The sequence below is a fragment of the Crinia signifera genome, chromosome 4, assembly GCF_055691185.1.
Source record: "Crinia signifera chromosome 4, ASM5569118v1, whole genome shotgun sequence".
Classification (NCBI taxonomy): domain Eukaryota; kingdom Metazoa; phylum Chordata; class Amphibia; order Anura; family Myobatrachidae; genus Crinia; species Crinia signifera.
Window position 1 is genome coordinate 53,413,326 of NC_139220.1, and position 15,309 is coordinate 53,428,634.

The 15,309-nt window shown below is 49.7% G+C and overlaps 1 protein-coding gene across 7 annotated transcripts in view; it reads right to left on the reverse strand.

The window, feature by feature from the left end:
• The window catches only part of KCNIP1 (potassium voltage-gated channel interacting protein 1), a 685,047-nt gene that overhangs the window by 11,168 nt on the left and 658,570 nt on the right, over window positions 1-15,309 (reverse strand). For all 7 annotated transcript variants that reach the window (XM_083181772.1, XM_083181773.1, XM_083181771.1 and 4 more), the window contains one exon: window positions 15,167-15,271. In XM_083181772.1, coding sequence (XP_083037898.1) covers window positions 15,167-15,271 — 105 coding nt within the window. The remainder of the gene's footprint in view (window positions 1-15,166; window positions 15,272-15,309) is intronic.

Below are 15,309 nucleotides of genomic sequence, written 5' to 3' on the forward strand. Positions count from 1 at the left end.
TTAAAAAAAACACGAAAAAATCTACCTTGAGGAGACATTCTCTTTAGAGGCAGGGGACTGGGAGGAGTCTTCGTTATTCTTATTTTTGCTGCTCAGCGCTGCCCGGGAGCCGGCCCGAGCAGCAGCAGCAGCAGCTCGGGTAGGGACTTGAGCAGTGAGTCACGTGACGTGACCCCATCACGTCGCGGCGGCAGGCAGGGACCAGGTGAGCAGGCGCCGGGCAGGGCAGCCGCCGGCGCACGCTGCCCTGCATGTGCGAAATTAATTATTACAGGGCAGCAGGACTCCACCTTATTTGCGGAGGGGGGGCGGCGCCCTGCGCCCACACTGCGCCCGGAGCGTGTGCTCCGGTGGCTCCGCCCTCCCTACGCCTCTGATCAGACCTACTGTAAGAGAGCATTGTGACTCCTTTATTACCTTTAATTTAATAAAATGTCAAACATACATAGTTTCCAGTGGTGTAACTATCAAAATTGCGCCCCCCCCCCCATTAAAGATAACAAACCCATGCCCCCGTGCCATACCCTCCGAGTCTGCTGTGCTTCAGTGCCATGGACCTGCAGAATTTGTCTGCGGTCCCGGCTCCCCTCCTGGCTTATGCTGGTATGAAAATGGACCATCACAAAATGTCTGCCCCATACAGCAGACAGTTTCATAGAACTGTCTGCTGTATGGGGGCGGACATTTTATGATGGTGGTCCATTTTCATTTCAGCAGAAGCTGAACAGACAGGTAAATCTGTGGTTCCCGGCCGCAGCACAGCGTTAGTACAATAGCCCCGCAGCCCCCGGGTGCCCGCACTTACACAGCTCCCCCCCACGCGCGACAGCGGGGTCTGCGGGGCTATTGTTATGCCACTGATAGTCTCCTTGTAATATATTTATTAATAAATCCTTGAATAAACAGTTTGCACTCTACAGTACTTATGCTGCCCATACATTTGTGATATTGCATGCAATCATTCGATTTCGACCACATCTGGTCGATAAATCGAATGATGGTATACATTTTTAAGGGGACATTCGACGCGATGCGCGGGCACGCCGGTCGAATGTTGGGTCTCAAGATTTCATGTGTTGCACATAATGTTTATCGAATTGCTGGAGCAATCACGTGTGGTTTTTAACCACATGCGATGCTCGAATGCAATCCGCAGGTAGGGGGTGGAGGGAACGCTTTTTTATCGGCGTGGGGATGGGGAGAGGGGGCCGGAGGGACCACTGGCGGCGTGGGAGACGGCGGGCAGAGGGCAGCGTTATGGCACAAGAAGTAGCGCTAGCAGGCGGTGGGGGTCAGTCAGCGGTGGCGGCAGAAGTGTTTAAAACACTGGGCAGCCCTCTGATTGGCTGAGATAGCTCAGCCAATCAGAGGGCTGCCCAGGGTTTAAACACTTCTGCCTCCACCGCTGGCTGACCCCCGCCTGCTACCGCTACTGTGGCGGCAGGATTGTTTAAACACTGGGCAGTCCTCTGATTGGCTGAGCTATCTCAGCCGATCAGAGGGCTGCCCAGGGTTTAAACAATTCTGCCGCAACCGCTGGATGACCCCCGCGGGCCGTTAGCGCTAGGGCTTCTTGCGCTACATAACGCCGCCTTCTGCCTACCCTCTTCCAGCACTCGATGTGCCATCTCAAGTGCTGTAAAGGGGGCACTTTAGCACCACAAGATGCGATCGGTTCGATGGACATCACACTGCCTGGTGTCGCATCGAATCCGATCGCACAAGTGTATGGGCAGCATGAGCTTCTTCAACAACAAGGCCAAACACAGGGTGTAAATGCCAAGAAGGAGCCAAGAGATAAACATAATGAAATAGCATAGAATAAATATTTTTATTTTAACAATTTAAATAACTCATTTATATCTAGAAAGATAGTGTGCATGGTGTAATTCTAATTTAGAGGAAAGCACATGTTCTTTTAGCAATTTATGGGGCTAATTCAGCTTCCATTGCTAATTAGAGAATGCGCATATTGAGCAATTATCGAAGGACTACTGTACACATCGCTGATTGGAGAGGGTGATCAGCTAAAGAAATGTATCGTAAACGCAATGTGCCAGACTTCGACTGAAAGGAAGCTGGCAAAGCGGGCAGAAACCGACCGTTTTCTAGAGATGCGCAGGTCCGGATTTACTCAAATTTACCCGGATCTCAAAACAGGAATTTATTGGCTATGCAGCTGTCACATGTTTTGGAGCCAAAACATGTGACAGCTGATAGCCTATAAGATCCTGTTTTGAGATCCGGGCAAATCTGGACCTGCACAACTCTACCGTTTTTTGGGTGTGTCTAAAAAAACCACAGGCATGCCCATGTGTCTTTCTGGAGGGTCTGTGATGTCAGCGATTATAACTGCACAAACTGCAAAAACTTTTTAATGGTTCGGGAGTTGCGTATGGATTTTAGAGTCAATGGTGCTTAGTGATCCATTCGCAATTCATTCGTAAGTTTACACAGGGTGCGTTTACTTTCTCTCTGGGTGGCTTCTTTCTCCTCAAAGTCCACTGCAAATTCTCACATTAGCGATCCATGCTGAATAATCCCCAGTATTCATAAACGGTCACATATTCATTTTTTTTATAAAAAATATACTATTACTCAAACCATCAAATGCAAAAAAATATGTCTACTGTATCTGATCATAGCCACTGAATATAAATACAGTGAGCAGCAGAAAAAAACGCCACTGTATAGGTCACTGGTATGTCCAGGGGTTCAAGTGGGGGGGAGGAAAGGGATGGAATTAAATTTCACCACCTGTAATGGTGGGGTGGCAGGGGCAAACTCAGGATTTTCATGGGGGGGTTTCCGCACGGGATATAGTCAGCATCCAATGGTCAGGATGCTGGTGTTCAGTATAACGACTCCAGCATCCCTACCGCCTTCAAATGACTGGCTCTGGAACTGTGATCCGATCAGGATGCTGTCGACAGAATCCCAATCGGTAACTATGCGGAGACCGCTAGCTTGCACCCAGGAAAAGGGGGTTAGATATGGACACTAGTGGTGGGAATTATGGTTATGATGTGATGCGGGGTGTTAGGTTTAGGCGGTGGGGAGCGGATGTTAGAGTCAGGCACTAGAGGGGAGGGATAGGGTCAGGCTGCGTGGGGAGGAGGGTTAGGAGGAGAGGGTTATTCTAAGTTTATCCCTACCGTACACTATATATGTATAGTATAGTGTAACAACAGTAGCCAGCACTCCAATGAGATCTTAATAATGAAATTCACAGTATGTTGCATACTGGTAGTTGGTGAATATACATACACACCCACACACACATACAGTAGCATACATACAGGGTTTACTTACAAACACACACATAGCATATATATACACTACACACAGCAGACACACACATGCACAAATATTAGCATACATACACACAGCAGATGCACATGTGGCATCCCAGTTAGAACTTAACCCGGGAGTGAGGGGTTAATAAAATAGCGCGCCAAAGGAACTGTGTCCCGGGCTGACTGACAGCCTGAGGGGACCAATAGAGCTCTGCCGGATGTGGGAGGAGGAGGAGAGAGTGGCGCGAAGAACAGGGAGAGGAAGAACTGCGTGGCAAGAAGAAGGGAAACGGTGTGCAAGGGAGAAGATCCGAGGAAGGAAGACGACGGGGACGCAGTGTACAGGCGACCGGAGTCCGGGCGGGAGAGAGACGCCGCAGCTGCAGTGAAGGTGACTGACCTTCATCGCGAGACCCGGGGAAGCGGCGTCAGGAGACGAAGACGCCGACGCCGAGAGGAAGAGCAGGAGTGGCGCGTCTGAGTGCGGCAACGCTGCAATCGCAGCGCCCACACTAGCGTGCCCCTGCAGAAGAGGAGGAGACCAGCACCAGCTGTACAGACGGACGGGGACCGGATCGCGACGGGCAGGAGCCCGCACCTTGCTCCTGAGACTCAGGTACTGTCCATAGAAAGGCCCCGGCCGGCACCCCCGCTAACACTCCCTGCCACCAACGGGAATTAACCCTTTAATGCTGGAGCCCCCAAGCCGGAGCCCCCGCTAACACTCCCTGCCACCAACGGGAATTAACCCTTTAATGCTGGAGCCCCCAAGCCGGAGCCCCCGCTAACACTCCCTGCCACCAACGGGAATTAACCCTTTAATGCCAGAGCCCCAAGCCGGAGCCCCCGCTAACGCTCCCTGCCACCAACGGAGGTGACTTTAATACTGGAGCCCCCAAGCCGGAGCCCCGCTATCACTCCCTGTCACCAACGTTATCCCTCCCAAGGAGTAAGAATCCCCTACCGGAGCTCCAAGCAGGATTCCCCCTTCAACACCTTCTGTTTTCCTCTACCCAGTTTACCTCAGTAAAGAAACCCCCAGTTCATCTATCCGGATTTACCTGTAGCCCCAGGGAAGCTTGTCCCAACTCCAGTTAAGCAGAGTAGTGAAAGTACTCTGTCTGTTTAAAGGACCTCAGTCAGGGAAAATCTCACAATTTGCTGTACTTGTTCCCTGCATTACATTAGCTCAACTTTGGAAATACTGCCATCTTGTGGTGAAAAGTGAGAGTTGCCGAACTTCAACTTTTCTCCCTATTCACTATATTGGGTTCACTTTATCTCTCAGGAAATATTTAATCAGGGAGTGTTTCAGTCGGAACATTTGTTTGGCGTTATATTCACTGTGTCCGTTAATTGTTACGTGGTAATTTGTATGTCACATGTCATGTTGAGTATCCTGTAGATTATCGCACTAATTCTTAGTGTCAGGTTGTTTGGAGTATTGCATAGCCGAGTGAGTAGACTGTCGCCTGTAAGGGCCCAGTTGGCGGTCAGCAGGGTCAGTTTATCCACTCCCCAGTATACTGGAGACTATCGGAGACATTGGGTCGCCGACAAGTAAATTGTTACTAAACCTATTGTTGTTAGACACACGTTGTATATTTGTGTCATATTTGCACTAAATAAATATTGCGCTTGTACCTGGCCGAGCGCCTTACTCTGGTTCTTACGGCGGTGTGGCCTTCCCGACCGGCGGAACGAAGAACCTGCGGAGAGAGAAGTTAACCCCACCCACATAAAGGTACGAGCTGCTAACCCCTGTCCGTCACACTTGGCGTCATACCGAACAGGATCCGGATCAGGTTGGGAAGACAACTGAGTAAGGAAGATGGATCAACCACCTGTGCAACCACCCGTGCAGCCACCCGTGCAACCACCCGTGCAGCCACCAGTGCAACCACCCGTACAGCCACCTGTGCAACCTGCAATACCAGCACCGACAGGAGAAGTAGCACCGGGCGAACAGCAAGGACAAGCCACAGCACCATCTACCCCAATCACACTCCCGTACTATTTCGGGGCGTCATGGTTGCCCAGCTACAGTGGAGACAAGAAGAAGGCGCCGGGAACCACATTCGAGGAGTTCAAGAGGGGAATAGAGGCAGCATGCCTATTGTACACCATACAAGAACACCAGAAGATTCAGATCCTGATAGGACAACTGACAGGATCTGCCCTTCGCGAGGTGATGTCATGGGCACCCGAACACAAGACGACGGTAGCACAGATACTGAAGAAGCTATCCACCACCTTCGAGACGCGAAGCCTCCCGGAATTAAAATTGAAATTATACGGAAGGAAGCAACGAGCGGGCGAGACATTGCGGGATTACGCCCTCAGTCTAATAGAATTGAGTAAGGCAATACAAGCCATCGACCCCGAGGAAATGAGGAACGTGGACGAGACCCTAATAGCCCAGCTGATCGAAGGGGTCAGGCAAGAGAACATACGGGCGCAACTGAGGTTGTTGCGAAGACAGATGGCGGGCGTAACCTTCGCCGACTTCAAAGACGCTGCTCTTGGGGTAGTCGGGACGCAAGAAGAAGAGGAAGAGGAATACCCCGAACTGTTGGGATTCCGTGAACAGCAGTACCCATGGAGAACCTCCCCTACAAGCCCAGAAGGGGCAAAGAAGAAAAGAGACACGGTCATACAGGCTGCACAGAACCTGCCAGACGACCAGTTCAAGATGTTACAAAAACAAATCGAGAACCTCACAGTCGGCATGGCCGACATACAGAGGGAAATGCGCCAGCGACCCAGAACACCAACGTACAATGAGAGAGAACCCGGGCGGCGGACCGAAAGCCGCAGGGAAGCGGGCAACCGGTGGGACACCCCCAGCGAAAACAGCCGCCGGAGCACTGACCAATTCGATGGGCAAGGGCGCCCCACCTGCAGACTATGCCAGGAACCGGGGCACGTGGAGCGAAATTGCTACCGTCCGGAGCCTTTAAACTTCAACACCCCGAGGCCAGGGCCCGAACCTCGGGGAGAACACCGGGAGTAGACCCAGACCCGGAGGACTGGTGGGCCCAATATGTAGGACAATGCCCGAGGACCAAGGTGTGGATCGACGGGATAGAAACAGTAGCTATGATCGACACCGGGTCGCAAGTATCGATGATACAATTACCCACTCTTCAAAAATATTGGGGGACAGAAGTACCATTTAGACCGCCCCCCACGCAGGTGAAAGTGGTTGCTGCCAACGGCCGAGAGGTCACCTGCAATGGGGACTGGGAAGCCGACCTGAAGATCGGACGAACGCATTTACCCAAACAGGGGTTTTTGGTGATCACCTGCGGGGAAGGGAAGGTTGCCCCCATCATCCTGGGCATGAACATCCTCAGACATTGCCCGGAAGAGCTGATGGCGACGCTAAAGCAGGAACAGGATAACCCGGATCAGGCCGAGGAGGTAACACTGCAGCACATCATCTGCGTCCAGAGGAGCCAGGTGGTGAAGAAGGTGTCAGCCACACGGGCACAAGGAACTGTCAAATGGTTTAATGTCCGAAGAGGATATGGCTTCATTGAACGTAATGACACGAAAGATGATGTTTTCGTCCATCGGACGGCCATAAAGAGAAACCACCCGCAGAGGTTCCTGCACAGTGTCGAAGATGGCGAGATGCTGGAATTCGACGTGGTAGAAGGAGAAAAGGGTGCCAGAGCGATGGATGTGACAGGTCCAGGTGGGATACCCGTGAAAGGAAGCCGGGTGAATCCTGACAGGCGCCGTGGCCGCAGGCGTTTTCACCGGTGCCGAAGTGGGCGAAACCGCACTGACCCCGATGCCCCCTCCCGCTTACCTCTGCACCCGGAGGGAGAGGTGGAGAATGACGGCGGACAGATAGAGACACCAACTTTCACCAGTCCCGTACCGTCCCGGGTACAAGAACGTCAGCCCAGACTGGCTACCACCAGAGCTTTGGGTAACCAAAAGCTGGCACAAAGTAGAGGCTACCAGAAGACCCACGCTGACCGCATACCAGCTGGGACCCCGTTGTTGAAAAGAAACAATCGTTCCAAGAGTAAATTGGATGTGAGATGGGAGGGTGCCCACTCACAGCGGACCCATCGCAACCGGATCGAACCGTATCCGACTCAAACCCCCGTCCTTTTCAAGTCGAGCAGCAAAGGAAGCCTGAACAACGATTATCCTGTTGCAAGATGGCCCCAAGACCCGAGGGAGCTGATGCTGAGTGCGGGATGGTCCATGCCGTTCACTCCGGATGTACCTCCGCATTCCAATCTGAGGACCAATGAACTTGCTTCGGGGCTCGTTGAGATCGCGCCCCCGGGGACTGGAGTGAGACGCTCGGTCAGGAGCACGCGAGGCGTGCCACCCCTACGTTACCGCCAGTAGTACCGTTAGTAAAAGGTGTATTGTTTAAAAATGTATGTATTGCAGTGAAGTTGTCATTGTGTGAGTTAAGTGTAACCCCTTTCCGAGGGACAATGGGCGACCAGGCTCGACCGACAGCCGCCAGAGACGTCTTTATTTGTCCACAGACATTTATATCCGATCCAGTTGATGCCCGAGGACTGGCATCATTTAAGCCGGGAGATGTGTGGCATCCCAGTTAGAACTTAACCCGGGAGTGAGGGGTTAATAAAATAGCGCGCCAAAGGAACTGTGTCCCGGGCTGACTGACAGCCTGAGGGGACCAATAGAGCTCTGCCGGATGTGGGAGGAGGAGGAGAGAGTGGCGCGAAGAACAGGGAGAGGAAGAACTGCGTGGCAAGAAGAAGGGAAACGGTGTGCAAGGGAGAAGATCCGAGGAAGGAAGACGACGGGGACGCAGTGTACAGGCGACCGGAGTCCGGGCGGGAGAGAGACGCCGCAGCTGCAGTGAAGGTGACTGACCTTCATCGCGAGACCCGGGGAAGCGGCGTCAGGAGACGAAGACGCCGACGCCGAGAGGAAGAGCAGGAGTGGCGCGTCTGAGTGCGGCAACGCTGCAATCGCAGCGCCCACACTAGCGTGCCCCTGCAGAAGAGGAGGAGACCAGCACCAGCTGTACAGACGGACGGGGACCGGATCGCGACGGGCAGGAGCCCGCACCTTGCTCCTGAGACTCAGGTACTGTCCATAGAAAGGCCCCGGCCGGCACCCCCGCTAACACTCCCTGCCACCAACGGGAATTAACCCTTTAATGCTGGAGCCCCCAAGCCGGAGCCCCCGCTAACGCTCCCTGCCACCAACGGAGGTGACTTTAATACTGGAGCCCCCAAGCCGGAGCCCCGCTATCACTCCCTGTCACCAACGTTATCCCTCCCAAGGAGTAAGAATCCCCTACCGGAGCTCCAAGCAGGATTCCCCCTTCAACACCTTCTGTTTTCCTCTACCCAGTTTACCTCAGTAAAGAAACCCCCAGTTCATCTATCCGGATTTACCTGTAGCCCCAGGGAAGCTTGTCCCAACTCCAGTTAAGCAGAGTAGTGAAAGTACTCTGTCTGTTTAAAGGACCTCAGTCAGGGAAAATCTCACAATTTGCTGTACTTGTTCCCTGCATTACATTAGCTCAACTTTGGAAATACTGCCATCTTGTGGTGAAAAGTGAGAGTTGCCGAACTTCAACTTTTCTCCCTATTCACTATATTGGGTTCACTTTATCTCTCAGGAAATATTTAATCAGGGAGTGTTTCAGTCGGAACATTTGTTTGGCGTTATATTCACTGTGTCCGTTAATTGTTACGTGGTAATTTGTATGTCACATGTCATGTTGAGTATCCTGTAGATTATCGCACTAATTCTTAGTGTCAGGTTGTTTGGAGTATTGCATAGCCGAGTGAGTAGACTGTCGCCTGTAAGGGCCCAGTTGGCGGTCAGCAGGGTCAGTTTATCCACTCCCCAGTATACTGGAGACTATCGGAGACATTGGGTCGCCGACAAGTAAATTGTTACTAAACCTATTGTTGTTAGACACACGTTGTATATTTGTGTCATATTTGCACTAAATAAATATTGCGCTTGTACCTGGCCGAGCGCCTTACTCTGGTTCTTACGGCGGTGTGGCCTTCCCGACCGGCGGAACGAAGAACCTGCGGAGAGAGAAGTTAACCCCACCCACATAAAGGTACGAGCTGCTAACCCCTGTCCGTCACACACACATCCATACACACAGCTGCAGCATAAATACAAAGCGCACAGTATACATACTACTGAACACTATAGTACACGCAGTACTATATTTGACTCGGGGGGGGGGGGGGAGAGGGGGGGGGGTAAATACTGGGGGAGGGAGGGCCAGGGTTTGATGCTGAGGGAGGGTCAGGGTTGACGCTGAAGGAGGGTTAGGGTTTGACGCTGAGGGAGGGTCAGGGTTGATGCTGAGGGAGGGTCAGGGTTGATGCTGAGGGAGGGTCAGGTGGAGGTGGGGGTGCTGCAGGTGGTGGAGTGGGGGGGGTTATGTTGTGGTGGGTGTGGTAGTGGTGTGGGGGTGAGGGTTGGGTGTGAGGATGCTGTGGGTGGGGGTGGTTGATTGGGTGGAGTGTGGGTGGGGGAGTTGCAGGTGCGGGGGTTCCCCGTGTGGGTGGGTGAGGGGCAGTTGTGGAAGTGCTGGGCGGCTAGCTCTTTAAGGGCCTTATTTTGGTTCATTCTTTCTGACAAAATCCTTCTTAGATGGGCAAAACCATGTGCACTGCAGGTGGGGCAGATGTAACATGTGCAGAGAGAATTAGATTTGGGTGGGGTTTTACTTCAAAAAGAGATCTATATTGCAGTGTAAAAATAAAGCAGTCAGTATTTTCCCTGCACAGAAACAAAATTACTCACCCAAATCTAATTCTCTCTGCACATGTTACATCTGCCCCCCCTGCAGTGCACATGGTTTTGTCCATCTAAGAAGGATTTTGTCAGAAAGAATGAACCAAAATAAGGCCCTAAGTTACAGCGGCGCAGCATATTAGCTAGGGGCAATTCCAGGTTTTCTAACGGGTGTTTTCTAAGTAGAAGAAATAATAAAAATGATATGCCTTTGTCGGCACAGCACTCTCCGGCGTAAACCAGTTCAAGTAAAATGTGAAGTGAAGATAGAGAAATGGAGTATAATAAATAAGTGCAGTATGGGTGTATTTTGAAAGGGTAAAAATTTAAGGGTAAAAAGTTGTTTTGCATTTTTATGGTTTGAAAATGATTTGAAAAATTACTCAGAGTACAACCATTTGTTAAACTCCATTGAGAGAGATGTAGGCTGCCGGGGTGGGGGTATATAGATAGGCTGCGGGGGTGTATAGGAAGCCAGAGGGGGTGGCGGGTGTATACTTAGGCGGCGGAGGTTGGGGGGTATATAGTTAGGCAGTGGGGGCGCGGAGTGTGAAGGTAGGGGGTGGGAGGGGGTTAAGGTAGACTGCAGGGGTGGGGGTGTATAGTTAGGCTGAGGGGCTTGGGGGTGTACAGTTGGGGTGGGGGGTGTATAGTTGGGCTGCTGGGGGATGTATAGTTGGGCTGCAGCGTGGGGTGTGTATAGTTGGGCTGCGGGTGTGAGGGGTGTATAGTTGGGCTGCGGGGGAGGGGGTGTATAGTTAGGTCTAGGTGTGGTGGGGGGTATACAGCATAGGGTTTGGGGGTGTATAGTTAGGCTGTGCAGGTGGTGGGTGTGAAGTAAGTTAGGCTGTGTGTATAGGTAGCCTGAGGGGGTTGGGGTTGTATGGTTAGGCTGCAGGGGTGGGGGTGTATAGTTAGGCTGTAGGGTGTATATTTAGGCTGGGATGGTGGGGAGTATACAGCATAGGGATTGGGGTGGGGGTGTATAGTTAGGCTGTGCAGGTGGCAGGTGTAAAGTAAGTTAGGCTTACTGTATAGATAGCCTATGGGGATGGGGGGTGTATACATAGGCTGCGGGAGTTGTTTGGTGTATATTAAGGCTGTAGGGGTGGGGGTGTGAAGGTAGTCTGTGGGGGTGGGGAGTTTATACTCCAGGGTGGGGGTGTATAGCTAGGCTGAAGGGGTTGTGGGTGTAAAGTTAGGCTGAGGGGGCAGGGGTGTATAGTCGGGCAGCGGAGGTGAGGGTCATATAGTTAGGCTGCAAGGGGGGGTGTATAGTTAGGCTGTGGGGGGGTGTATAGTTAGGCTGCAGGGGTCGGGTGTATAGTTAGGCTGTGGGGGGGGTATAGTTAGACTGCAGGGGTGGGGGTGTATAGTCAGGCTGTGGGTCTGGGACTTTGGAAAGTCTCCCCAGCCCGCCTGCCGCTGCCGCCTGTTCCCACGCACAGCGTCGGTGGACGCCGCTCCTCTGTCTCACATATCAGCGCCTCTCTCTAATTTTGGGGGTAGGCAGCTCCTTGCCTCCCACCCACCCCATTCCGACACCCCTGCCTGGGTAGCAGAGCAGGGAGCGCGCCTCTCCCTCACCGTTGCTGGGTCCCCTGCTCCCGCCTCCGCCGTCGGTCTGCTGCACCCGCCGGCATAGGTGTCCGGCTCCCATCTGCACCGCTGGTCTCTGTGCGGGGGAGCGGATCTGTGATTGGGGGTGGGGGGGGGGGGGGGCTATGTGTGTATAATACTGGGTCTGTCAATCACCCTGTGTGTATAACGCTGGGCAGGGGGCTGTAACTCCGCCCAGGGTTATACACACAGGTGATTGACAGATCTGGCTAAATATATAAGAGATACTGTATGGCCTACACCACAAAACTTAACAAGAAAGGCTAAAAGATCCTAACATATATATTGTAGTGCCAGATGTATCAAGCTTCAAATAGTGATGTGGAGAGTGATAAACAACCAGCAAATCAGTTCTTACCTGTCCTTTTTCAAACCCAGCCAGTAACATAGCAGTTAGAAGCTGATTGGCTGGCTGTTTAACACTCTCCGCTTTATCACTTTTTAAAGCTTGATACATCTGGCCCACAGTTTGAAGCATAGAGGGGAGGGGGGGGGGGACGACATGATAGAACATTTCGAATTGAACAAGGTCCAGGATTGAAACAATCTTTATATGAAGTATTAGAACACAAGGAAATGAGCAGAGATTGGTGGGAGGTTCAAGAGATTACTTCACAGAGAGGAGGTGAACAAGTGGATTAGCCTCTCATCAGAGGTGGTAAAGACTAAGGAAACAGTAGAGCAATTTAAAAATGAATGGGATACACATAAGGATATCCTTACAAAGGGAAAAAAAAAGAATAAATAGGGTTTGAGGTAACAATATGGTTGAAAGGGGGCAGACTAGATGGGCCAGGTGGTTCTTTTCTGTCTTCAAATTCTTGAAACACGGAGTAGATTATAGATGCAATCTGATTGGTTGCTATGGGTAACATCTCATTTTAGGAAATTTACACCTAAATGTGGGACACTCATTACTTTAAATTTTACCATGTTATTGGACTTCCTTATTATATCAAAATGAACTTTAGAGGGCAAAGTTCATCAGGGGTCATCTCGGGTTTAGGTCATAGAGGTTTTCTCCACATCACCCCCTGTGAAACTGCCCTTTATAGAAAAGAAGATAAAGGCTCAGGTGCAGGCAGCAGCAAGAAGAGAAACTACAGTATACTGCACATGCCCAGTATGGGCTCTGCACATGCTCAGGGTACCAAACATAGTGTACTTCACTCTATGTGCCACAGAGCCAATGGATCTGAATTAGGTCCCTTATCCTGATCATTTCTCGCCTCCATTATATTTTTGAAAGGTGAGCTCAGTAGAGACGGAAGTTCATGTGACCCTATCTCCAATCACCTAAGAATATAGAAGGAATGGAAAAATAACTATGTCACTATTGATGACCTTCGGACTAAAGGGGTGTACACACGGAGCAAATTTGTGCTATTTTCTAAGCAATCTGACTAGATTGCTTAGAAAGTAAGCACAGATCTCTCTGTGTGTATGCTCCGAGAGATTAAATATCTCTTGCTAACTAAGTCAGTGCATGCAGTCACAATCTAGTCAGATTGCTTAGCAAATGACTGCAAATCTCTCATTCTGAACCACTACCCGGCCTTTTTTTTGCTTAAGCAAAATTGCTTAGCAAAATTGCTTAGAAAAATTATTTAGCACAAATCTCTGCGTGTGTATGTGCTCTCCATGGGAGATCTTGACACCAGCAAAATTGCTTAGAAAAATTGCTTAGCACAGATCTCTATGTGTGTATGCCCCTTAAGAATAAGAGAAGCTGATATAGGTCACAATGGGCCTTATTCCAGGTTACTCTTTCTGGCAAAATCCTTCTTAGATGGACAAAACCATGTGCACTGCAGGTGGGGCAGATGTTACTTGTGCAGAGAGAATTAGATTTGGGTGGGGTTTTACTTCAAAAATAGATCTATATTGCAGTGTAGACATAAAGCAGCCAGTATTTAGCCTGCACGGAAAAAAAATAACTCACCCAAATCTAATTCTCTCTGCACTTGTTACATCTGCCCCACCTGCAGTGCACATGGTTTTGTCAATCTAAGAAGGATTTTGTCAGAAAGAGTGAACTAGAATAAGGCCCAATATCTCTTCAATGGTTAGCACAGAAAAAGATGTGACTTTTATGATTTAGGAATCTAGGAAAAGCCCTTTGTGTGATTGAGAGATCACTGGAGTATACAAAACATTAGATTCCTCTTTACAAACAGCAGGCATGAGCTTCATGTTGGATTCCACAAGATGGTGGTGTTGTACCATAATACAGGATGGTTTTCTATCTGAATCAAATTTATCAGCTGTAGATTTTAGTAAGACTTATGATCTACTGGGTATTTTATTTTATCTATTGGTGCCAGTCAATATTTATGTTGTAGACCCAAATACCTAATCTTCAGAGTTTCTTTAACTTATTGAGTTTATTTTATGTATTGGTTTTGCCTTTAAACTAATTGCGCTAAATCTGCAATTTCGGCAGACTTGCGCCATTTACCACAAATCACCTGCTATTACGTTTGGCCCCTATATCCTGCTAGTATTTCATTAATGTCATTCCTGTCCTTACATTGTGGGAATGCTATCAGTTATCTTCAACAACTCATATGTGCAATAATCTGTTTTACCGCACAGCATCCTAATTCTGTTTCTTTTCTAATATAGGATCTGATTCTGTTTCACTCGCAAAAGCAAATTCTCTCTCTAATGGACAAAACCATGTGCACTGCAGGTGGGGCAGATGGAACATGTGTAGAGAGAGTTAGATTTGGGTGGGGTTTGTACTTCAAACTGATATCTATATTGCAGTGTAAAGCAGCCAGTATTTACTCTGCACAGAAACAAAATAACACCCAAATCTAACGCTCTCTCTCTCTCTGCCCCCCCCCCCCCCCCCACACACACACACACACCATGCAGTGCACATGGTTTTGTCCATTAGAAAGGAAATTTGCTTTTGCGAGTGAACCAAAATCAGGCCCATAATTTATTATTCCCTTAAGCCAGCCATACATCTACAGATCGATTGGCAGATTGGGCTGGTTGGAACAAAAACCTGGTAATGGATGAGAGCAAATGACAGTTCACCATTTGCTTTGAAATGCTGGAAAACTGCCAAACTGTCATTCAGATATTACCAGGATTTTGTTCTAACCAGCCCAATCTGACAATCGATCTTTCGGATGTATGGCCAGCTTAACTCTTATTCCCAACATTTCCACTTAGCGCTTCCACACTGTGCTCACATAAAAGTACCAATTTCTTTCTTTTATCCCATTTCACATTGCTGCTGTTGATGTATACCAGACAAGACAGAACATTCTCTTTTAAGACCGCTAGACACAACAGGAAGTGACAGCTGCAGCTACAGCTACAGACACTTACAGGGAAGCACAGAGGATAAAAGCCTCCATACTGTGGGAAGATGCGCAGATACTCTACATTTTAATAACTTTTATTTAGATGAATTTCCAGTTGTGGGTTAGCAAGATTCCAATGAAATATTCACTAACCTGAAAAAATAATTCCACGTGCTGCTTAGGAGCGTCATCTTTGAGAACTGGATATGTATACTTTCCCATCATGTCATATATGGCTTTAACGATATCCATCATTTCCTGTAATACATACAGTATTAATATACATGGTGCAATAT